Here is a 25,679-nt window from a genome sequence, read left to right on the forward strand (position 1 = left end):
TGTGTTAAAATACTGAAAAATAGTTGTCATTATTGTAGATATTTATAACTTAACTTTACACAAAAATTGTAGATAAGCACTGAACTACTACCAGTGATTAAATTTAATGGTGTATCATCATCATCTACATCTACATCCATACTCCGCAAGCCACCTGACGGTGTGTGGCGGTGTGGCGGAGGGTACCTTGAGTACCTCTATTGGTTTTCCCTTCTATTCCAGTCTCGTATTGTTCGTGGAAAGAAAGATTGTTGGCATGCCTCTGTGTGGGCTCTAATCTCTCTGATTTTATCCTCATGGTCTCTTCACGAGATATACGTAGGGAGGAGCAATATACTGCTTGACTCCTCGGTGAAGGTATGTTCTCGAAACTTCAACAAAAGCCTATACCGAGCTACTGAGTGCCTCTCTTGCAAAGATATGCAGGTTGTGTAAATGACAAACAGCTAATAGTGATCCACAACCATTAATACAAGCAAGTGCAATTTTAATTTGCTGTCTGTGTTAAACAATGAAATTAAACTTTTTTTGATGAATGCTGTGCTGTTCCTCTCGGCACCGTATATATACTAGCAGTTACCCCCTCCACCATTCCTCTCCTGGTGTCTTCGGTGCGGCCAACGCGGCGGCTATTGGAGGTGGTGGGGGAAGTGGTGCCTGTGTCTGAACTGGGGTCTGCAGTCTCCCTGCTGCAGCCGTCGGGGGCAGTCCTCGATCTCTGGGACTGCATTTTCGTCTCCAGGCTGAGTGCAGGGTTCCAAGCCTGACTACGTTGAAGGCCGCTGTCTTTATTAATTAGATCGTCCTGTAGTCGGATTTCGATGGCCTCTTTAGTAACGCAGTCCCAGAAGTAGAAGGATTGACAGAGTGTTTTTGTTTTTTCATAGTCCATAGTATGGCCAGTCTTTATACAATGGTCAGCTACGGCTGATTTAGTTGCCTGGTGTAATTCGGTGTGGTGCTTGTGTTCGCGGCACCTCTTTTTTACAGTGCAGACTGTCTCCCCGATGTAATTTTCCGCACTGACAGGGAATTTGATAAACACCTGGTTTTCGAAGGCCTAGGTCACCTTTAACTGAACCCAGTAGAATCAAGGTTTTGCAGGGGGTTGGAATACACATTTCACATTGTGTTTCCCCAGGATTCTACCGATTTTTCTTGAGGTGTTTCCGACAAACGGAATGCACGCCAATGACTTGTGTTCTTCTTCTTCTTCTTGTTCTCTTGCCGCAGTCTGTCTGAGTGCATGTCTTATTTGCTTCAGGTTGTACCCATTTTTCCGAAATGTTGTTTTGAGGTGCTGCAGTTCTGCTGGAAGGCTCTCCTGGTCGCAGATTGTTCGTGCCCTGTGAACAAATGTGCACAAAATGCCTTCAAGCTGAGAATTGTGGTGGCAACTGAAGCCATTTAGGTACAAATCGGTGTGTGTAGGTTTTCTATATACACTGTGTCCCAGCTTGCTGTCAGGTTTCCGTTTCACCAGGATGTCAAGAAACGGTAGGGCACCATCCTCTTCCACCTCCATTGTGAACTGTATGTTGGGGTGCAGTGATTTGAAGTGTTCAAGAAATTCATATAAGCTGTCCCGTCCATGTGGCCAAACAACGAACGTGTCGTCCACGCAGCGGAAGAAACAAGTTGGTTGTTGTTTGGCTTGTTCTAGTGCCTTCTCCTGGAACTTCTCCATAAAAAAGTTGGCTGCAACCGGTGAAAGTGGGCATCCCATGGCGATGCCATCTGTCTGTTCATAACGATTTCCATCGCCCAGGAAGTATGTTGAGGTGAGCACGAACTCGAAGAGCCTTGTTAGGTTGTTGTCAAATTTCTTGCTTATCAGATTGATGGAGTCTTTCAGTGGTACCCTAGTGAAGAGGGACACTACGTCGAAGCTCACTAACAAGTCACTATCCTAGAGCTGAAGTTCTTGTATATGTTGCACAAAGTGGGTGGAATTGCGGATGTGGTGTTCGCATTTTCCCATGAGTGGACTAAGGAGACCCATCAAGTGTTGGGCCAGTTCATAGGTGATGACCATAGATGTTAAGTCCCATAGTGCTCAGAGCCAGTTCATAGGTTGCTGCTCCTATGTTGCTGACTATTGGACGCATAGGTGTCCCATCCTTGTGGACCTTTGGTAGCCCATACAGTTGTGGCAGTGTAGCCGCTCGTGGTCGAAGTTTCGTGACAGTTTTTCGATCAAAGGTACTGCGAAGAAGTTCAACGGTTCTTCTTTGAAGGCGACTTGTCGGGTCTCCTTCTATCCTTCTGTACGCTGTGTTATCTAGAAGTTCGTACATGTTTCTCTTATATTCTGACTGCAGGAGCAGTACTGTAGCATTGTCTTTGTCAGCAGGCAAGACCACCAACTCAGGATCGCTGCGTAACTCGCGGATGGCCACTCCCTCTTCCTTAGAGATGTTCTGTATCAGTGGTGTGGCCCTGGTGAGCACACGGCACGTTTCACGACGTATTTCTTCTGCTTCATTGGCTGGCAGTGTGTAGGTGGCCTGCTCCACACTGCCTATAATGTCCACAATCGATAGAGATGTCGGGGCGAAGTTGAGTCCTTTCTCGAGCACTGACATTTCTACGTCATTGATCATACATTGGGGAGACAGTCCGCACTGTAGAAGAGAGGTGTCGCGAACACAAGCGCCACTCCGAATTATGCCGGGCCACTAAATCAGCTGTGGCTGACCATTGTATAAAGACTGGCCATACTATGGACTATGAAAAAACAAAAATACTGTCAATCCTCCTACTTCTGGGACTGCGTTACTAAAGAGGCCATCGAAATCGGACTACAGGATGATCTAATTAATAAAGACAGTGGCCTTCAACTTAGTCAGGCTTGGAACCCTGCACTCAGCCTGGAGACAAAGATGCGGTCCCAGAGATCAAGGACCGCCCCCGACGGCAGCAGCAGGGAGACTGCAGACCTCAGTTCAGAGGAATGGTGGAGGGGGTAACGGCTAGTATATATAGGGCGCCGAGAGGAATGGCGCAGCATTCATCAGGAACCACCTGAAGATGGCAGCGTGTATGTCTGCCAAAATATTGTGGAGAAATTACGACTGTACCCGGTCGGATACGCAAGAACTGTTCAAATTGGAAGTATGCCGGGAAAACTTCAGATCGCAAAATTTAACTTTTCTCCAGTATGTTATGGTGTGTTTGGTATAAGTGAGATATTAGTTGTTCAGTATGGATCCCTGAATGCAGTTGTATATAGTGGCATATATTTTACAGCTGTTGGAGTACAGAAAGTAGCTGGTGCAAGGAAATATGGTCTCCTGTGGTGTAGGCTGATAGTGAAACTTATGTTTGCCTCAGAGTGTGGGACAGCATGAAAATGTTTTGTGGGTACAGCATGAAAATGTTTCATGGTGGCCTTATAATCTTGCATATTCAGGTTGGACAATGTTGATCTCAGCTATTAAGTGTGCTAACCTTGAGCAAGTTCTGGTAGGTCTCTGGATATCATTGTGATGTATATTAGGTGACTTGAAGCTGACGGTCGTCGTTATACGATAAGGACAGTCTACCAACAACTTAATCCATTAATGAGGGCTTCCTTAAAGTAGTGGCATCTGTGTGCTATGTAAGCAAGTAAATCAGCACACAAAGGTCATTAGTGATTGAAGACCAGACACGCAAATCCAGATGACTTGGAAACAGGGTCTCCCATTTAATGCACCATCTAAGATACCAGCATTCATCAGTTTTGTGGTAAGTTTTTCTGCTAATACTTGAAATTGTTGGTGGCAGCTCATGGTTTCCATATTCCCCAGTGCCTTGGTGATTTTCTCACACCTCCCACAGTTGGCCAACATTCACCTGTGCATCTAATAAGCACCCAAGGTTGCATCAAGATGTGGCCAGTCCTCAAGTTAAAAGGCTTTTCAGGGGGCTTGGCTGTTCCAGTTGAGATATTGGACTGTAGCAACATTTTAAATCTCTTTGGTGTCAGCATCCTTGTAAGCTGATAAGATTTTTCAAATACATGAGATGTTTGGCATTGTTTGTCAACCATGACAAATATGTCTACTCTCAATTGGTGGTTGCAGGTTCCCAGTCCTGATACATAGTTATGAATGCCACATTTTGTTAGGCATTATTATATAATATGGTGAAACACACATGGAGAAATCAATGTGCTTTCACTCTAATATTGGCAGTCATTAATGTGAATAGAAAGTTGATGGGGGTGGGGGGGGGAGGGGTGGGGGAGAAGATGGTATTTCTATGAGGTGTACTGTTGTGCACCAGTGCTTTACATAATATACATGCGGATTAATATGTATAGGTAAATTTTAACAGGACTTTCACATTTCTGTTTGATGAGACTTTGGTCACAAAATTATGCCGTGTCATTGTGTTTATTATATTTCATAAAAAGTACCAGTTCCTTAATGTAGATTTGGTTTCATGTGCAACTCCATCTTACAGAATAAGAAAATTTGATTTTCTGACTGCTGTATGAATCATGAGGACAAATGTAAATGCTGGGGTTATTGCAAATAAGTCTATACCTTTGTAGAGCTTTACTGGTAAATAAAGGAAATTAACGATATGTACTTCTTATTACTTTACAGGAGGTATTGATCCGCACACGCATTTAGAAATTGAGTTTATGGGTGCAAAGTCTGTTGATGATTTCTACCGAGGGACAAAGGCTGCTATAGCTGGAGGAACTACTATGATCAGTAAGTGAATTGTCAGTTCATTATGCAATGATGGAATTAAAGTTGTGAATTGTTTTAACACAAAACTTTGTGTTCACAGTTGATTTTGCTCTACCCAAGAAAGGCCAGTCACTACTTGAAACATATCAGAAATACAGAGAATCAGCAGATGAAAAAGTCTGTTGTGACTATGGTCTACATGTTGGAGTCACCTGGTGGTCAGACAAGGTGTGTGTTTTTTGCATTTAGCACGTTGTTGTATACTGTTATAGTGTATAATTGTGGTATCTTTTGCATCATATCATCACCTATCCCAACAACTGTGGTCCAGAATGCGCAGTATCTTTCATGAGATAATAATGTTGAACGTCCCATAATGGTGTTCTGCTGCACAAATAACTTAGTAGGCTTTCTTCTGTGGAGTTGTATATCATCCTGTGAATAGCATCTCTTCTAACTGCTTTCACCATTGTTCACGTATTTATCACTGTCCCAAATAATGGCATGTTCTGTGTATCCAGAAGCTACCATCTAGTCTATTGCTTCCATTACCATTTACTTGATCAAACAAGTGAGAAGTCTGTGGAACAACATTTTATATAATGCGTCGTAGCATTCTACTTAGCAATTTCAACCAGTAAAGACAATTGTCTGTTGACAAATGTAGGACTATTGTCAAAAACATCTCCCAAGGTAAACTGAGACATGAGGTCGGTGAACTCACTGATTAACCACTCTCATATACTGTTTCAGGAGCTGTGTAGATTATCTATTCTCTGCACAGTGGTTACATCACTGGAGTTGCATTCTGGAAGGGAAGAGTTCAAATTCCTTCCTATCCATCCAGATTTAGTTTTTCAGTGGTTTCTGCAAGTTGAGGCAAACAAAAGGATGATAACCTTGTAAAGAATATATCAGATTTCCTACCCTAGTGTTTCTTCCTTTCTTTGTTTTGTCTGAATTTCTACCCCTCTAGACAAGTTCTTCTACACTAAAGCAGCAAAGATCTCCAATGTTTAGTTTGTTTCCATTATCTCACTAACCTTAAAATAGGCTGGCCCTACGCTGTTGTCACTCTATCTATCCTTTCCCATTTTGTTCCTTCATTATCCATTTATTTATTCTTTCATCTATTAGCATTTTTTATGTATTTTACCATTGCTTTTATTTTTGCCTAATCTTTTGTCCTCCACTCTGCTCCATTACATTTTTCCTTTAATTGTGCTTACTTTCATTTCACCATATTTTCAGACATATTCTTATCTTGCTGTCTTTGCTTAACTTTTTACATCCTGCTTGTCTTCATATGCTTGTTGTGTCTTCTTTCTTTGCTAAGTATAATGGAAGAGAGTGCCTTTGCCTCCCATGTTGTCTTCATTTGCTATATCTTGCCGGCCGAAGTGGCCGCGCGGTTCTGGCGCTGCAGTCCGGAACCGCGAGACCGCTACGGTCGCAGGTTCGAATCCTGCCTCGGGCATGGATGTGTGTGATGTCCTTAGGTTAGTTAGGTTTAACTAGTTCTAAGTTCTAGGGGACTAATGACCTCAGCAGTTGAGTCCCATAGTGCTCAGAGCCATTTGAACCATTTTTTTGCTATATCTTGTCCCGTCGGGGAACACAATTTCGCATGCTCCTTAAAGCACAAATTTTTTGCTCAACTCTATTATACTTAGAAAATTAAAGGACTACTCAGCTACACAGTGTGCTGTTGATCATTGTTGATTTTTATCATCAGCTTTAGTGTCTCCAATGTAGAAATGTACTTTTGTTGCAGTGTTTCCAATTTATGACTTATAAACATTTTAAAACTTCCTGGCAGATTAAAACTGTGTGCCGGACCGAGACTTGAACTCGGGACCTTTGCCTTTTACGGGCAGGTGCTCTACCAACTGAACTACTCACGCCCCGTCCTCACAGCTTTAATTCCGCCAGTACCTTGTCTCCTACCTTCCAAACTTCACAGAAGCTCTCCTGCGAACCTTGCGGATCTAGCACCCCTGGAAGAAAGGATATTGTGGAGACATGCCTTAGCCACAGCCTGGGGGTTGTTTTTAGAATGAAATTTTCACCCTATAGCAGAGTGTGCGCTGATATGAAACTTCCTGGCAGGTCCGGCACACAGTTTTAATCTGCCAGGAAGTTTCCTATCAGCGCACACTCCGCTATAGAGTGAGAATTTCATTCTTATAAACATTTTCTTAGTGCACTTCTCTTATCTGAAGCCTCACCATTAAAAGCTTCGCTAGTGTCTTCCTTTCACATAGTACACTATGTTGCAATTTATTAAAGTTACTTCATTAAGTAGTCCTATTTGTGTCAAAAATCACTGTTATTTCCTCAAAGAAGTGCAATGTGCCTCTTGATATCTACCGTGTTAAAAGAACATGTACGAGGTCTGTTCAGAAAGATTCAGAATTTGTCTACAAAATTTTTGTACCCATACCATTTACTCATTGTGCATGGTATCCTTCAAAATACTCTCCTCCACAATTTATACACTGCTCCCAATGTTGTTTACACTTCCGGAAGCAGTCTTGGTACACCTTTTGCTTGACTGTGCGAAGTGCGGTCTGTGAATTTTTTTTATCTTGCTTGTCATTGCAAATCTTCATCCTTTCTACAGGGTTTCCAACTTTGGAAATAACAAAAAGGTCTGGAGAGCACGGAGGATGGGGCAGCACAGCAACTACATTTTTTTGTGCAGTAGTACCACTGTTTAACAGTTGGTCCCTGTGGCAGGAATTCATGATGAACTAAGCCTTCATAGTCAAAGACAATAGTCAGCAAGTCTTTGAGATACACACACTCACAATCTGTAGACCCATGCCTTATCACCAGTTAGGATTCCCTTACCAAACATCTTGTTCTGATTTGCGTAATCCAAAAGTTCTTCACAGAGGCAAAGGTCTTTTTGGTCTTGACTCATGAACCATGGGACGATCTTGGCGGCAAAATGATGCATTGCAGGATAGTGTCAGGATTTCATCACATGATCCAACTGAAATGTTATGTTCTTCTGTGATCTTGCAGACAGTCAAGTCTTTGATTGGCATGAACAATTTCATTGACATTCCTGACACTAGCACCTTTGGTAGATGTTGAAGGGCTTCTGAACAAGGACTCCATCTGTTTTTAAACTGTGTGAACCATTCAGAATACCGAGTACAGCTTAAGCATTCATCGCTGTAGACTGCCTGCATCATTTGGTGTGTCTCTGTAAAGGTTTTCTCGAGTTTAGTGCAAAATTTAATGCAGACGCATTGCTCCTCTAACTTGCAAACTGTGCAACACAACGTTCTACTCAAAACAGCACTGACCAGTAACTAACAGACATACAACAATGAAACTTCCAACAGTTACACATCAAACACAGGGGTGTGCAACGATGCCAACTGCATTTTGCTCCAACGCACCATAGGCGCGAAATTATGAATTTTCCATAATTTTTTGAACAGACCTCATACGCGTCACTGTGAATCAGTAAATATGCTAATAAAGGATTGTAGCACTTTTTGATGCACACAAAATGTAATTTCAGCTGCTTACTTGCAATTGAGCACATTCACTTACAATATGTACACAGTACTTGAAGCTTTGTAACATCTTAAGTGTGAGAAATATTATAGTAAATGTTGCTTGTAGCACATGTCACTGGGAATAAATGTGTGTTAAGTAGCTGATACTGGTAGCACTCATCACCCTTTATGATCCTAAATCACAACCTGTTATAGGACTCATAGAACCAATATGGTGTTCATTAACATATGATGGTTAAGATATAGAACACATGCATTTCATTTAAAAAGTCGTGTGTTGATGTAATAGAAATACTGAATAATAGGCTTCTTGACAATACTGACTTTCTTAAAGTTCATCGCATTTCTGTAGCACATTACATGGGGGAAACTTACTTCTCGAAATAACAGTAATATTTAACATTTATACTGATAAAATGCTGAATATACTGGGTTGTCAGTTGCATAAATGTGTGTGTTTATGTATTCCAGGTTCGAGAAGAAATGGAAATTCTTTGTAAACACCATGGAGTAAACTCCTTCAAAACATTTATGGCTTACAAAGATGTTTTCATGCTGGGTGATTCTGAATTATTTGAAGTATTTGAAAGGTGTAAAGAGCTTGGAGCAGTAGCATTGGTTCATGCTGAAAATGGTTCCATCATAGCTAAGGTAATTAACTTACTGCCTACATTGTATTTTACATGTACATTTCTCCTTGTTTTACTGTGGTAATGAAAACTTATGTATGTAACAGTGTCTGCTGACACACAAAGTTTGATAAATGTTTTAATTTGTACAATGCTTATTAATGAACTGTACAGATACTAGTGAATTTATGCTGACACGCAGGGCTTTCATAATGAAATAATCACTGTATGATGTAGGAGAGAAAGCTGTGACTTAACATTTTGATGTAACGACCTTACAAACTGAAATATGTGAACTTCGTGTAATTAAAGTGTAGCTGTAGCATAGATTGTTTGTGAGTGAAACAAACTGATTATTTGAAACAATTTTCTATAATTATTTAGTTAGTTACTTATCCAGTGGTTGCTGGTCCCAGAGACCATGTGCTGTGTCAACAATCAGTCTCCTCTGCATTCTATCTGTTGCTGTTTCATTCCAATTGACTACGCTCTAAGCTTCTGCATCTTTCTTTATGTTGTCTTCCATTTGTTTGTCGGCCTACCCAGGGGTCTTTTTGTTATAGCGTGATCAATGATTGCTTGCTCAGGAAGTTGGGTCTCTGGCATACAGATTAAGGACCTGCCCATTGGAGTCATTTGGTCTTTTGATACTGTAAAGTATTGGGCTGGTTCATGATCTCTCAAATGTCGTTATTCTTTCTTGTTCTGTAAGCATCTCTTTTTCTCACTGGGCCCCAGATTCTTCTCAACACCTGTCTTTTAAATTGTAGAAGTGTTTGCAGCTCCCTTTTGTAGCTTTCTGAACCATGCAGGACAATGGGGTGTATAACAGCATCGCAGATCTTCATTTTCACAGCATGTGTTGTGGCTTTACACTTGAACATATTTCTGAGAGCATATAGACATCTGGAACAAGTAGGAATTCTTTCATTTACATCAATGGGTTCTTGATTATAACAATTGTACCAACTTCCCAGCTACTTGAACTGATCAACAAACTTAAGTTAGTCCCCGTTAGCTGTGAAGTGCTCTTGTACATATTTAGTTCTGTCTACTTGCATATGTTAACTTTTTTTGTTTATTTGGTGAGTAGTCCTGCTATACTTGATGGTATGATGATCCTTTTATACTCCCCCCCCCCAAGATCTTGTTCACCCTTGGTCACTAATGCTATGTCATGTGCGTAAGAAAAGTCTGAAACCTACCACCCTCAATTTGTAGCCCATCACACTCTCCAAGTTTGCTCTCACTTAAGACTTTCTCCATCCTGAGGTTAAACAGTACACATGACAGTGCAACTCCCTGTCTGAGTTGAGTTTTTATGGGGAAAGGTTGTGTGTCTGCTCGTCCAGTTACTTCTATCACTATCGATTCACTCATAAATGCTCTAATCGTTTCAGTGAGTTTACTTGGGATTTGGAACTCCTTCAAGGTTTTATAGAGGATGTCTCACATACTGTTGTATACTTTTTGAAAATCTATGAACAGTACCTGGATTTTTTCCCTTTTTTCCAATATTTCTTAAGAATTTGGGTAAGAGTGAACCTATTGTCAGTGGTTGAACGGTTTGAACATAATCCAGTATGATGTTCTCCATGATATTTTCTGCAAATTGTTTTACCTTTTCTAACTTAATTGTAGAAAGTCTCTTGTACATCATGTTAAGTAAACTGATTCCTTGGCAGTTAGAGCAATCCATGTTGTTTCTTTTCATTTGTGTTGGACAAATGACTGTTGTCTTGCAGCTGTCTGGCAGTGCTTCAATCTTCCAAATAATCTGAATGAGTTGGTTTTGGTAATCAATGTTGCCATCTTCACATCATAAAATAGCAGTAAAAGTACTCTTTCTCATGAACTGGCAGGTACGTAACAGGGGAAAGAGTGCTTTTGCTGCTATTTTAAGAAATATGCAACAATCTGTTCGTTGAGTGCTGAAGATTGTAACTTTGATTATCAAAACCAGTTATTGAGAATTGAGGTTATTACTAGCAATATTGGCAAAGTAGTTTATTATCTTCTCCAAACTGTTATCAAAAATCCCCCCCCCCCCCCCCCCCCCCCCCGGAATTCAGATGAGTAAGCTTAGGCTTTATTGCTTTTCACCTACCATTTGGCTTTCATTGTGTCTTCCACAGTGATGTTAATCTCTGTTTCATTGGTTTCTTCTTGGTTTTCACTGAAATGTAGTTCTGGATCAGGATAGTTGAGTAGCTCACTCAAATATTCTTTCCATTACTCTTAAGGTTGATTCAGCCTGTGCATTCCTCATTAAACCATCTTCTTTTTCCCTGTGTTTTTCTTTCTACCCAGCACTTTATTCATAGTGTCTGACATGGGTATCTTAAAAGTGTGCCTCACTTCCTCCACATGTTCATCTGCATTTTGTACCACATAAAAACAGTTGTTTATTTCTAATTCAAACACTTTGCCTTCTTCCTCACTGTTTAGTTTTGTCACATCAAACCTTTGGTTTCCATTCTTTGTTTTCTTTCAAAACTCGAACTTTTCTTGGTCCCACACTCTGCTCCTCTTTGGACTAAGTTGTCTCTCACTATTTGTCTGTGCTACATTACATGATCTGTCTGATAGATGGTTTTCCAATTCAGTTAGCACAATATTCCTAGATGAATTTTCATATGTGGGACTATAGTTGAGAAAACTGTGTTCTTTGTAGTGGCAAATGTAATCGTCCTGAAACTGTTAACATTGGTTTGTTTGTCCAAGCTGTATTTCACTACAATCAGAAGAGCTATATTTTCTTTTCCTACTTTGGGTGTTAAAATCACATAGAAGTACATGTATGTTTCTTTTTGGGACTTCTTCATAAACATGATATCGCTCTTAATAAAACTCTTCTTTTTCATCATCTGTCTTGTATTTGGTAAAGACATGGACATTGATGAAGGTTGTGTCATAGCTTTTCAGTGTAATTGTAGTCTGTGACAAATGCTTGCTCACCATTTTGAACCCGTTTACTTCATTTTCCATGCTCTTACTGATGGCAAAACATGTCTCAGATCCTCCTCCATAAAAAATCATACACACATCAGAAAGTTTTGCATCACCCCGGTTTCCTGAACTCTGGAAGATTGACGTTGACTGTGGGTATTGTATCACAGACACAGTTCCTTTGACTGTTCAGAGATGTCACTAAACCTGCCCAAAAATGTAAACAACCATGCATGAGCAGCACCTATTAAATGGAGGGGGTCCTACAGTAAATCAGTTCCAGCCATTTCACCAGGAACGAGGTACACAGCTCGTGTTGTCTGTAGTTAAACCATACCTAGACGGTCAATACCACAGTTTGATCACGTCTGCATTGTTACTTTGTGCCAGGAAGGGCTCTTAACAAGGGAAGTGTCCAGGCATGTTGGAGTCAATCATAGCGATGTTGTTCAGACATGGAGGAGATACAGAGAGACATCAATTGTCGATGACATGCCTTGCTCAGGTCGCCTAGGGGCTACTACTGCAGTGGATGACTGCTACCTACGGAATATGGCTCAGAGGAACCCTGACAGCAACACCACCATGTTGAATAATGCTTTTCGTGCAGTCACAGGACGACATGTTACGACTCAAACTGTGCGCAATAGGCTGCATGACGCGCAACTTCAGTCCCAACGTCCATGGCGAGGTCCATATTTGCAATCACGACACAATGTAGCACGGTACAGATTGACACAACAACGTGCCGAATGGACCGCTCAGGATTGGCATCACGTTCTCTTCACCAATGAGTGTCGCATATGCTTTCAACCAGACAATCATCAGAGATGTGTTTGGAGGCAACCTGGTCAGACTGAACACCTTAGACACACTGTCCAGTGAGTACAACAAGGTGTAGGTTCCCTGCTGTTTTGGGGTGGCATTATGTAGGGCCAACGTATGCCTCCGGTGGTCACGAAAGGTGCCGTAACAGCTGTACGATATGTGAATGCCATCCTCCGACCGATAGTGCAGCCATATCGGCTGCATACTGGCAAGGCATTAATTTTCATGGATGACAATTCGTGCCCCCATCATGCACATTTTGTGAATGACTTCCTTCAGAATAATGACATTGCTCGGCTAGAGTGGCCAGCTAGTTCTCCAGACATGAACCCTATCGAGCATGGCTGGGATAGATTGAAAAGGGCTGTTCATTGACGACGTGACCCACCAACCACTCTGAGGGACCTATGCCGAATCGCCATTGAGGAGTGGGACAGTCTGGACCAACAGTGCCTTGATGAACTTGTAGATAGTATGCCAGGAGGAATACAGTGCAAGAGAATGTGCTGCTGGGTATTACAGGTACCAGTGTGTACAGCTATCTGGACCACCACCTCTGAAGGTCTCGCTGTATGGTGGTACAACATGCAGTGGGTGGTTTTCATGAGCAATGAAAAGGGCAGAAATGATGTTTATGTTGATCTCTGTTCCAATTTTCTGTACAGGTTCTGGAACTCTAGAGACCGAGGTGATGCAAAATGTTTTTTGATGTGTGTAGTTTTCCTTTTTGCTTCACATACCCCTCCACCTATCTATCCAGTTTCCTGCAGTGCTGCTATATCTGTGTTGTGATGTTATCTCTGATGCTACTGCCATAATGGCCTCTGGACGGTTGAGGCTTCAGATGTATCAGGTAGCCATGATCAAATTATGTACCCATTTTACTTGCCATGTTCATCTTCCAGTTAAATCTATCTGATTTCTGAGACTGATTGATTGAATTTTTAACTTTATTAAATTTTAGTGGTGTAGGGTTGTCAACCTGACGCCCCCCCCCCCTCCCCCCCATCTGAACAACCAGGGACTCCTCTATTGGGATTGCCATACCCTAGGTAAGGGAAAAGCTTTAGGGTGCCAGACATTTGCCCTCAGACTTTCTGACAAGGGATAGGATTTACTGGCTTCACACACAGCTGCCATGCCTGCCAAAAACTCGATTTGGGATGCCCAATCTTGCCTCTTCAATAGAGAAGGTGACTGCCTTTGTGTATAGAGAGCGAGACCTAAAACACTTCTTTTTCCTGTTGGGTATGCCAAGGAGCTAAATGTCTTCAGACATACCACTGAACATGCACGGTACATTGGAGGGTATAGAAATACAATGTGTCAACATCATACACATTCTGTCAGAGTAGGATAGTTAATGAAGGGGATAGTTAATGTGAGTGGGATATTGACTCTAGGGTTCCACAAATTTGGGCTTTGCATCAGAGCAGCAATGTGTGTTTATGCCTACTGTTGAAGATGTTGCTGTGAAATGAGAATGTTAAGGAAGCATTGATACCAGTTATTTTTCTGTTAGGCATAAGAAATTAGCTGCTGTGGATTGACAAACTCTAAACCACACCACACGAACCAATTGCTGGGTATTCTTGTTGACTTTTAGAGAGGTTCTGTTGCAGCTGAGATACAGAGGCTATCAGCAGAAAATCTCTATTCAGAGCTGACACAACTTTTTCCATGATCGTACCACAGCTCAGAAGACACTTAGAAAAAGAGTGTGGCACCAATGCTATTGATGGTCTCTGTAGCAGTGGAAGAACAATTTATGGAGTGATGAGTCATCACACACTGATCTGGTGTTCTACATGAGTGAGTTGTGGCAGTGAAATTCTGAGTAGCTGGTGTGATATTCTGCAGCTGCCTTTTTTTATTTATATTAGTTTGGTTAATGGTAAAATGAATGCAAGCCTTTAGAAAACACTTGAAACAGCAACATGGTTTTTATGGTGGCAGCAATTTGGAGTTGAACCTTTTCTGTGTCACCGTGATGTTCCTATCCGCAAAATAAAGGTCATCCCATAGTGATTTGACAAAAATTGGGTGGATATACTGGACTAGCCTACAAATATTCCTGATCTGAAAGCTCTATTGGCCATCTTCAAGTTGTATTAGAATCTCAGTTGAATTCAAGGAAGTTCACCCAGAAACCCAACAAGTATTCATCATGCTTAAGTTAAATATGCATTACCCCAGAATTTCATAACAGTAGTGAAAGGTAGTCCATATGGAAAGAGTTCCGTGGTTAGTATAAGGATGAATAATCATTTGTATCTGGAGTTTTGTGGCCAGAGTCTAGTTCATGTCTTCTTATTTAATGACATTCCAGCTACTTACATGTTGAGCATACTGTGTTTTGATGCAAGCAGCTCTTTGTTTCCCCTCATTAGGCTGTGGACAGCTCCATATTACTATGTTCCAGATAAATTTGGAGCGATCACTGAGAAGCAAACTAGGAGTCCACACTGTTAAACATTACACCTTAGAGCATTTGTTATCAAACCTTCTGTGCAAACAGCTCCCTTGACCTGAACATGGACACCCATGGCTCCTTTTACATGTGGGGTCCGACTTGAACAGGGGGGAAATAAACTCAAGTTATTTGGAGGGGGGGCAGAGGGGGGGGGGGGAAAGATAGAGAGAGAGAGAGAGAGAGAGAGAGAGAGAGAGATTATTTCTTTATTAACTGTTAACGTATCACATTTTACTCACCTTTAATGTTATTATGTAATATGCCTCTTGTGTTGCTTGAGGCTTTCCCGACGGACATGTTGCATGTATGGTTCTCGGGCGAGACGTCGGATGTTATAGTGAAAACTCCACAATATTTCGTCAGCGCAACTGGCCGACATCTTCAGGTGCGACGAACACACTGCTAAGGCAGAACCAGAGCCCCCTATTTATGCCAGTTTTAGGCAGGAAGTGCGCATGCGTGGAGGCGCCAAATTCGATGGCCAATAGCGACGATATCAACTGATAGCTGGAAGGACAGTAACGCCACCTACAGGATGAAGGACCAAATACTTCGGCGCACGCGCGGAGGCTGCCACCGCTGCTCTGCGCTGCCATCGGCTGCCCCAGCGACCTCTGTCGGAAACTGCAAGCAAAACTGCGCGTCCACGTAGGCGCCTTGATTATCCTCCCGTTGTCAACAGAATATTTATGTTGCTGGCGAATCGTCGTCCGTCTTATGACCAATAGTATTCCTCTCTGCTCGAAGCGACTTCAATATGGCCAGTGCAGGATCCCATGCTGAACTAAGCTGAAAAGCCCGTGTCTCTGTTTACAAGATTCGTCGAGCTACGTATTTCCACTGCTTCCTTAATAACACTGTCCCAGTACGAACTCGTCGATGCGAGAATTTTTGTATGTTGATAATTCATAGAATGTCCTGTACTGAGACAATGCTCGGCCACTGCAGACTTTTCTGGTTGCTCCAGACGAGTGTAGCGTCGGTGTTCAGTGCATCTCTCTTCCACAGTGCGACAAGTTTGTCCGATGTACGACATGCCGCAGCTACAAGGAATCTCATAAACACCGGGCTTCTTAGGCCAAGGCTGTCCTTAGATGAGCCCAAGAGAGCTCTGAGTTTTGCTGGCGGACGGAAAACACATTTAACTTTATGCCTCTTCAATAGTCTTCCTATTTTTGAAGAGACAAAACTGTTAACTGTAACTGTAACTGTAACTGTAAAAGTAGTTAACAGTTTTGATAAACTACGGAATAAGAAGAGCAGACTGCTATGTGCCCTTACGTTTTTATTAAGATGCCGAGATCATCGAGTTATTCCGACGTTCGCTAAGGTGACGCACTTCATAACCTCTGCAGCCGCTAAAAGGATAAAAAATCGAGCAAGCCACGCACTGGTAAGAGAAAGGATTCACCATACTCGACAAGAACTGGACTTCGTATCCAGAGAGCTCTTGGCAGTTCATTTGAAGATATTGTCAAGACTGTCCGCTGATTCTTGGACGTGGGTTGACAGCGCTACTTGGGCGTTCTCAGACTGGAAACAACAACAAGACGCAGCACGTCAAATTGATAAGTTTCATCGCTTCAGGGACCGTTTACCACAAGAAGAGAACAACGAAGTTCATAGACGAACTGTATACAATCTGGCGGACAAACCTTTGCCTGACGCGGCGGTATCGGTCCTGGAGAAAGGATTGAACTTCACACCCATTCCGAGGACACCACCTGTTCTGGACATCATTAGCTCCGTCGAACTAGGCATCCTAAAACTTCCCAGGGAATCTGCCGAGGAGATCCGGCGGTAGACTTGCCGTACTCTGACATGGGCTCAAGTGCCTAGGAACAATCTGACAGCTGCAGAGAGGTCAGTGGTTTGATCCCTACGAGAAGATCCTGATATTGTGATTTTGCCGGCGGATAAGGGAAATGCGACTGTTATCCTCTCCACGTCGATGTATCTGAGCAAGATGCACCAGCTTCTGGACGACTCTGCATATCGCACACTAAATAAGGACCCCACAGCAAAAATTCAGCGAAAAACTTTGGAGCTCCTGAAAAACAGCACGATCTCCGATGTGGTTGCTAAGAGACTACGTACACAGGCGCCCGTACCTCCCAGGCTATACGGATTGCCCAAAATTCACAAGGATAATGTGCCACTGCAGCCTATTGTGAGTAATATCGGGGCACCAACGTATAATCTCGCGAAACATCTGGCAGCACAATTGAGCCCTTTAGTAGGAAAGTGTGAGCATCACATCCGTAACTCACAAGACTTTATTCGTCGGCTCAAGAACTTACGACTCGCACCATCAGATATACTCGTGAGTTTTGACGTAGTCTCACTTTTTACTCGAGTACCATTGCAGGAATCGAAGTTGCTCATTAGCGAGAAGCTGGATGGGGAATTTTTAGACTTATTCCAACATGTGCTCACCTCGACATACTTTTTATTTAATGGACAATACTTTGAACAGACTGACGGCGTCACAATGGGTAGTCCCCTGTCACCCATTGTGGCTAATCTTTTCATGGAAGACTTCGAGGAGAAAGCGCTGCAGGCGTCGGATTTGAAACCTACGTGTTTTTGGCAATATGTGGACGACACCTTTGTTATCTGGCCTCACGGCATTGCATCGCTGAATGTTTTTCTTGAGCATCTTAACTCGCTTCATCCCAACATCAAGTTCACGATGGAGATGGAGAAAAACGGCGAACTTCCATTCCTGGACGTGTTGGTACGGAGAAAAGAAGATGGCACATTAGGTCACACAGTGTACCGTAAACCAACGCACACGGACTTATACTTACAGGCCACCAGCTGTCACCATCCTTCGCAACGAAGTGGCGTACTGAGGACGTTGGTCCACAGAGCACGAGCCATATCAGACTCGGACAGCTTATCCAATGAGCTACTCCATCTGCGTACCATTTTCCAACAAAATGGATATTCTGAACGGGAGATTCGCCATGCCTTACAACCAAAGCGGGTTACCCAACGTGAGGAAGTGGAAGAAGGCGAAGAACAAAGGGGAATGGTCATCTTGCCATACATCGGCGGTGTCTCTTCAAAAATAGGAAGACTATTGAAGAGGCATAAAGTTAAATGTGTTTTTCGTCCACCAGCAAAACTCAGAGCTCTCTTGGGCTCATCTAAGGACAGCCTTGGCCTAAGAAGCCCCGGTGTTTACGAGATTCCTTGTAGCTGCGGCATGTTGTACATAGGACAAACTTGTCGCACTGTGGAAGAGAGATGCACTGAACACCGACGCTACATTCGTCTGGAGCAACCAGAAAAGTCTGCAGTGGCCGAGCATTGTCTCAGTACAGGACATTCTATGAATTATCAACATAGAAAAATTCTCGCATCGACGAGTTCGTACTGGGACAGTGTTATTAAGGAAGCAGTGGAAATACGTAGCTCGACGAATCTTGTAAACAGAGACACAGGCTTTTCAGCTTAGTTCAGCATGGGATCCTGCACTGGCCATATTGAAGTCGCTTCGAGCAGAGAGGAATACTATTGGTCATAAGACGGACGACGATTCGCCAGCAACATAAATATTCTGTTGACAACGGGAGGATAATCAAGGCGCCTACATGGACGCGCAGTTTTGCTTGCGGCTTCCGACAGAGGTTGCTGGGGCGGCCGATGGCAGCGCAGAGTAACAGCGGCAGCCTCCGCCCTTGCGGCTTCCGACAGAGGTCGCTGGGGCTGCCGATGGCAGTGCAGAGCAGCGGTGGCAGCCTCCGCGCGTGCGCCGAAGTATTTGGTCCTTCATCCTGTAGGTGGCGTTACTGTCCTTCCAGCTATCAGTTGATATCGTCGCTATTGGCCATCGAATTTGGCGCCTCCACGCATGCGCACTTCCTGCCTACAACTGGCATAAATAGGGGGCTCTGGTGCTGCCTTAGCAGTGTGTTCGTCGCACCTGAAGATGTCGGCCAGTTGCGCTGACATAATATTGTGGAGTTTTCACTATAACATCCGACGTCTCGCCCGAGAGCCATACATGCAATCTGCCTCTTCATTACCAATTCTTCAAATCTCCACACAAGACTGAAAATTGCGATCCTCATCTTTCTCCATGTTCGGTCATAATATATGTTTCGTGTAGATAACAGCCAATGCTGATTTAAATTACCTCGCATAAATAGGCTGTTGCAGAAGGTGTAAAAACTAATGAGGCCGTGTTAACTACTTGCGGATGCTTCTCCTTCACTGAAGCAGTAATGATGAAATGCACTTCGATTTCAATATAGAGTTTGAAGAAATTATATTAAATTTCAGCCTTCAGTTGCATAAGCAAAGAAACTTTACCTAGGTTTCGGCTATAATAATGTAGCCTTCTTCAGAAATGTCACAATATAAAATAAAATTAAAGCATGCCAGGTATTGGCCTTGTCAAACTTAAAATGTTAGTACTACAGTACATAGTCATAAGACTGCATCACTTCTACTAATGTTCTGCTGTTAGGTCACACAAATGGGCCATACAGGTGAGCCGTGGGAGCTGAGTCATAACTGGGTGCTGTGGGCAGCGACACAGCGAGCTCAGCTAGTGCTTGTGTTCATGCGTGTGCAGAGTAATACAAACTTAAAACCAGTAAATGTTAACTGAGATTATTATGGAAAATAGTTCATTACAATAGTTTGGACTATTAGTGGCATTAAAACCATAAGTCACTGAAGTTGTCGTTCCATAAAAGGCAAAAGACACATAAAAAATGTACTATACGAAAGTATGAATAAACATTAATCGATAACATTATTTGTTACAACAGCTAGAAATGTTACTGGCAAATAAACCATAATAACTGAAGTTACAAATGACATTATGTAGTGTAAAGGAACCTTTTAATAAGAACAGGCCACAAGTTAAGATTAACAGTGGCTGAAATGTATGGAACTTAGCGATTTGTGCATTAATGAATATGAGATGAACTTTGTGCCATCAGCCTAACAGTCAGTCATACTATGACCTATGTATGAACACACATGTGCACAACCTTCACAATTCATGTTGTCAGTCATATCAAATACTTGATGAACAATAGTGTGGTGTGACAAAAACACTTTGGCAGCTGTCTCATGTATCCTGATAATACCCTATCTGGAACAACTGGTAAAATAAGGTGTACTGGTGTGGTGAGAGTTTTACTGCTCTTTGCTACATGGTAAGCAACTTTACATGATGAAATAACAGTTTGATTAGAAAGCTGTGTTTTGTCCTGTAATTTCTTTTAACTTGCTGGAAAAGTATTCTTGTGGTTTGTTTAGAAAACCACTATGATTTGACTCCAAATGTCATTTCACTTGATTAGGAAGCATGTTTTCGGTAGTTAGAACTATTAAACAAATGACATACTGTGGTTTCTCTTATTTCTGAAGGAAGGAAGAAAGATAGATAGGTAGGTAGACAGATAGATACATAGATAGATAAATAGATACATAGATAGATAGATTGATTGATTGGATTTAACATCCAGTCGACATCGAAGTCATTAAAAACAGAGAACAAGCTCGGATGATATCTAGGATGGGGAAGGAAATTGGCCGTGCACTTTTAAAGGAACCTGGCATTTGCCTGGAGTGATTTAGGAAAATCACAAGAAACCAAAATCTAAATGGTTGGATGTAGGTTTGAACTGTTGTCCTCCCGAATGAGAGTCCAGTGTTCTAACCACAGTGTCATCTCACTCGGTACTGCCATAGAATTGTTTTCTTTAAATGTTTTCTCCTAGGACCTAGTCCTGCCTTTGTTTTGTGCTGGTGCAGCTTTTCTTAATTTCTCTAAACTTGTCATGTGAAAGTTGTTGAGTTTTCTTCAGTATAGCTCCTTATCATTATCTTCATCCTGTCATTTTCTTTGTTTGCATTGTAGGAAATACGTCTGATATAAAATTCTAGTAGCAGCATCCATCTAAAGTGGCCCTCTCACAGTATTTATTGTACAATAATACTGTGTCAAAATATTGCGTGAAAGTGTGAGGTGAAGAACACGACAATTTTATTGCACAATATATATGTCCAGGATGTGTTGGTTAGAACTCTTCGTTCATAGTGATGTGTCAGCACTTTATGTAGACTCAGATGTAATGCAGCTGCAATGTTGTATTCTGCTAAAAGGAAAGTGAGAGGAAGTGGCAAGGGGTGAAAAAAGTGGCTTGGAAGGCATCTTATAAGTGACCATAATAACATGCTAAGAGAACTTGCAGCATAGCTAAATGACTATCAGAATTTTTTAATGATGACTGATGTATCTTTCATTGAATGGGTGAACTTTTACAGCTTTGTACACAGAAAAGATACTGTTCATATACTATTGGATTTCACTTTCCACAAGGCTGGAAGCTATCTGCAAACCTGAAAAGAATAAGATACATTATTGTAGAGTATCGGTAGGTAGTGCTGTTGCGTATTTCTGCAATAAATAATTCAAGCTTCTAAAACAGACACAGTCACAGTATTCTTTCCATACACTTTTATCTAATGATTCTACAGCTAATTATTGAATAAGTATTAAATTTGTAGTCAAACTACTCTCCTGAATGCACTTTCACAGATAATTCCTTTCATCTGTCTTTCCTGATGTGTTCATATTCGTATGGTGTCACTGTATCTGTTGTTTGCATGTCCCCAAATCACAAAGTTTTGGCAAGAACTTCTGTGTATTGCACAATATCACCTGTACACTGTACAATATATGGCACAATGTATTGAGCAAGTGTCAATATTTGTAACGCTCTGCAGTCCCCTTCACTATATTGCACAAACTGTCAATACCATTCCCAGATGGTAAGTATTATTAAATGGTACTCAGTATTGTGCAATAAATATTGCCTGTGTGAGGACCTTGTAAAGCATTTTACACCAGATTCTTTACCCAGTCCTCAGTAGTTTTTTCCCCCACAAGTATATTATGTGGAAAAAAATTAATTCCAACATGACATGTGCTAAATGTAAATTTGTGAATAATTTTGAGTATTACGAATGACTGCAGGTGTCTGTTAGTGTTGTATTTTTGGGTTGTGATACATGGAGAACTGAGGCTTCAGTAACAGGAAACCACAATTATTACAGAAAGCACAACAATTGTTAGCTGCTGGCATTACTGGTCCTGAGGGGCACCAGCTGTCAAGGCCAGAACCAGTCGAAGCAGAAGCTGTTGGCAGAGCATGCGTCATTGCTAACCAGGTATTTTTATAGTATGTTAGGTCATATATGTAAATAATACATGATCACAATTTCAGACCAAGATGATATTTCAAATAGCAGCACAATGTTGTGTTTACTAGCTGTTATTGAGTTTGAATTTAGTGAAGTGAAACAAATAATTTTGTGTAAATACAATCAAAACTATCTCATAAGAGCATGTGTTTGTTATTGCCTGCTTTTCTGTGATTTTACTGTATACATAATGAACATTTTGTTATAGATCTTTTTAGTATATTGAGAAGAAAATCTTATTCTTGACTGAAGATAAAATCAGGCTTTTTGCAGATGATGCAGTCGTCTATGATGAAGTACTGTCTGAGAGAAGCTGCATAAATATTCAGCCAGATCTTGATAAGATTTCAATGTGGTGCAGAGATTGGCAACGTGCTCTAAGTGTTCAGAAATGTAAAATTTGCACTTTACAAAATGAATAAAAAAAATTAGTATCCTAGTAGGATTATAATATGAGTCACTGTTGGAATCGGCCAACTCGTACAAATACGTGGTGTAACACATTGTAGAGATACGAAATGGAATGATAACATAGATTCAGTTGTGGGTAAAGCAGGTGGTAGACTACGGTTTATTGGTAGAATACTAGGGGAGTGCAATCAGCCTACAAAAGCGATTGCTTACAAATCACTTGTGCAACCAGTTTTAGAATATTGCCCAAGTGTGTGAGACCTGTAGCAGGTAGGACTAACAGGGGATATTGAACACATACAGAGGACAACAGCATGAATGGTCACAGGTCTGTTTAATCTGTAGGAGTGTCACAGAGATACTGAAGGAACTGAACTGGCAGACTCTTGAAGACAGATGTAAACTATCCCGGAAACTGTGTCAACAAAGTTTAAAGAACTGGCTGTAAATGATGTCGCTAGGAATATACTAAAACTCCCTAAGTATCGCTCACATAGGGATTGTGAGGATAAGATTAGAATAATTATTATACACACAAAGGCATTCAAACAATCATTCTTCGCGTGCTCCACACATGTATGGAATGGGAAGAAACCCTAATAACCGGTACAATTGGACGTACCCTCTGCCATGCACGTCATGGTGGTTTGCAGAGTGTAGATGTAGATGTAGCAGATGGTAGAGACAAGAACAGAACTGCTGCAGTTTATGCAAATATCTTTTCTGTCTGCAAAGTTAATTGTAATGTTAAAACTGTGGAAGTAAATGGTCAATCATGAAGACTTTAGGAATGCAGAAACAAAATCTGACATCTGTGAGTGGTCCCAAAGTGTGTCCACTCACTTAGAAAAAAACAACTGTGATAAAATCAAAATATTCCATTACACAGGTGACTTGTGTAAAGATAAATTGTGAAATAATTTAGCCAACATGAAAATATTATGCTATAAAACCTCAGGATGCTGTAGTACAATGCTGTGACTGCATCCTGTTTCCATTTTTTTGTGTCTGGGATTTAAACTGTAAGGCTGGTATTTCAAATAAAAGATAATTTGCAGTCGCCTCAGTAACTGAATGGCCAGTGTGTTTGACTGTCTCTTGGAGAACCCAGATTTGATTGTTGGTACTGTCAAGTATTGCTGATTGGTGTTAGAACTGGAAGACAGTGCATTCAGTATAATGAGGCCAATTTAGGACCTACTCGAAGATGTGGTGGTTGCACTTTGTGAAAGCCAACATTATTGGCTGGGAAACACTAATGACATGTATCTCTAAACATGTGTACACATTTTGACAATCCCCTCCACCTATTGTAGAATTATTGTTCACTGTTAGTTTTTGTTTTTATTTTCATCTCGTTCCTGCCTAGCAAGTGTTTTTCAATATATTGTTACCCTGTATTGCAAATAACTATGTATATCATTTCAGGTAATACAATAAAGGTAAGAGTATAAACACATTCACAGCATTCTAGAGTTGAGAGTTCATGTAATCAGCTTCAGTCATTATTTTCTTTCTAAAATTTGGAATGTGGCTTTGGTAGATGACACTGTCATGTTTTACTTAATAAAAAAAAGATGTGCATGTTAGTAGTATCTGTGTTTTGTCACAGGAAATGTCTGTTCCTTCTCAAGAAAAGTATGCTAGTGGAATATGAAAAATTGACTCATTGAAACAATGGTAGCCACATAAAACTGTATTCACATATAGTACAGGTTGATTGTTGTATCATCATAATCACAAGGTCATACATCTGTGGAGATATAATGTTGGACAACTGTAGTTTTTTTGTATACCATCCTCTAGTTACAATGCAGTTCTGCAGTCGTGCATAAGAGACATGAACATAGAATTTTTGAGTTTAATCATGGACAATAATGTTAGACGGTAGTTTCACTTATTCCTTTTGTTTGTTTGTTTTTTGCCAGTAATGCAGACTGCATCAGATGCCATCTGCATCTACATACGTATTTCCCAACCCACCATATGATTCATTGGCAAACTGTACCTTGTAACACTACTTGTCTCTGTGGTCCTTAGGTGATACATACAGGAGTGGGACAAAAATATGGACTCACTGTGAGAAATACATGCTTGAACACAAATGCAGATGCTGACCAAGCCTGCTAGTTGTGCTGTTGTATTTGACCATGAATGGCACCTGTACAATGCCCTCAATACACTACAATTGTCAGTTGTGGTCAGAATAGTGTTCTTATGTAGTTGTGAGTGCATTGTGTTGGAGATATAAGTGAACTCTAATATGTGCAAATTCTTGGTGCTTGCATGGTGGGTGCTTCATTTCATAACGAAGGTAGGCAAAGTACTTGGTGTTCCAAAAGTCACAGTATCGAAGATTTATACCACATGCAGGGAAAGTGGGAAAACCTCATCCACTAACTTTCTGGCAGATTAAAACTGTGCCGGACCGAGACTCGAACTCGGGACCTTTGCCTTTAGCGAGCAAGTGCTCTACCAACTGAGCTACCCAACCACAACTCACGCTCCGTTCTCACAGATTCACTTCTGCCAGTACCTCGTCTCCTACTGTCCAAACTTTACAGAAGCTCTCCTCCGAACCTTGCAGAACTAGCACTCCTGAAAGAAAGGATATTGCGGAGACATGGCTTAGCCACAGCCTGGGGGATGTTTCCAGAATGAGATTTTCACTCTGCAGCGGAGTGTGCACTGATATGAAACTTTCTGGGAGATTTAATGTGCAGAAAGTTTCATATCGGCGCACACTCCGCTGCAGAGTGAAAATCTCATTCTGGAAACATCCCCCAGGCTGTGGCTAAGCCATGTCTCCACAATATCCTTTCTTTCAGGGGTGCTAGTTCTGCAAGGTTCGCAGGAGAGCTTCTGTAAAGTTTGGAAGGTAGGAGACGAGGTACTGGCAGAAGTAAAGCTGTGAGTACCGGGCGTGAGTCGTGCTTCG

At 41.5% G+C, this 25,679-nt stretch overlaps 1 protein-coding gene across 3 annotated transcripts in view; it reads left to right on the forward strand.

The window, feature by feature from the left end:
* The window catches only part of LOC126249007 (dihydropyrimidinase-like), a 224,264-nt gene that overhangs the window by 164,142 nt on the left and 34,443 nt on the right, over nt 1–25,679 (forward strand). For all 3 annotated transcript variants that reach the window (XM_049950595.1, XM_049950598.1, XM_049950596.1), the window contains exons 4-7: nt 4,596–4,706; nt 4,786–4,913; nt 8,693–8,872; nt 22,184–22,297. In XM_049950595.1, the coding sequence (XP_049806552.1) occupies nt 4,596–4,706; nt 4,786–4,913; nt 8,693–8,872; nt 22,184–22,297 (533 nt within the window). The remainder of the gene's footprint in view (nt 1–4,595; nt 4,707–4,785; nt 4,914–8,692; nt 8,873–22,183; nt 22,298–25,679) is intronic.

Source organism: Schistocerca nitens, chromosome 3 (assembly GCF_023898315.1).
Source record: "Schistocerca nitens isolate TAMUIC-IGC-003100 chromosome 3, iqSchNite1.1, whole genome shotgun sequence".
Taxonomy (NCBI): domain Eukaryota; kingdom Metazoa; phylum Arthropoda; class Insecta; order Orthoptera; family Acrididae; genus Schistocerca; species Schistocerca nitens.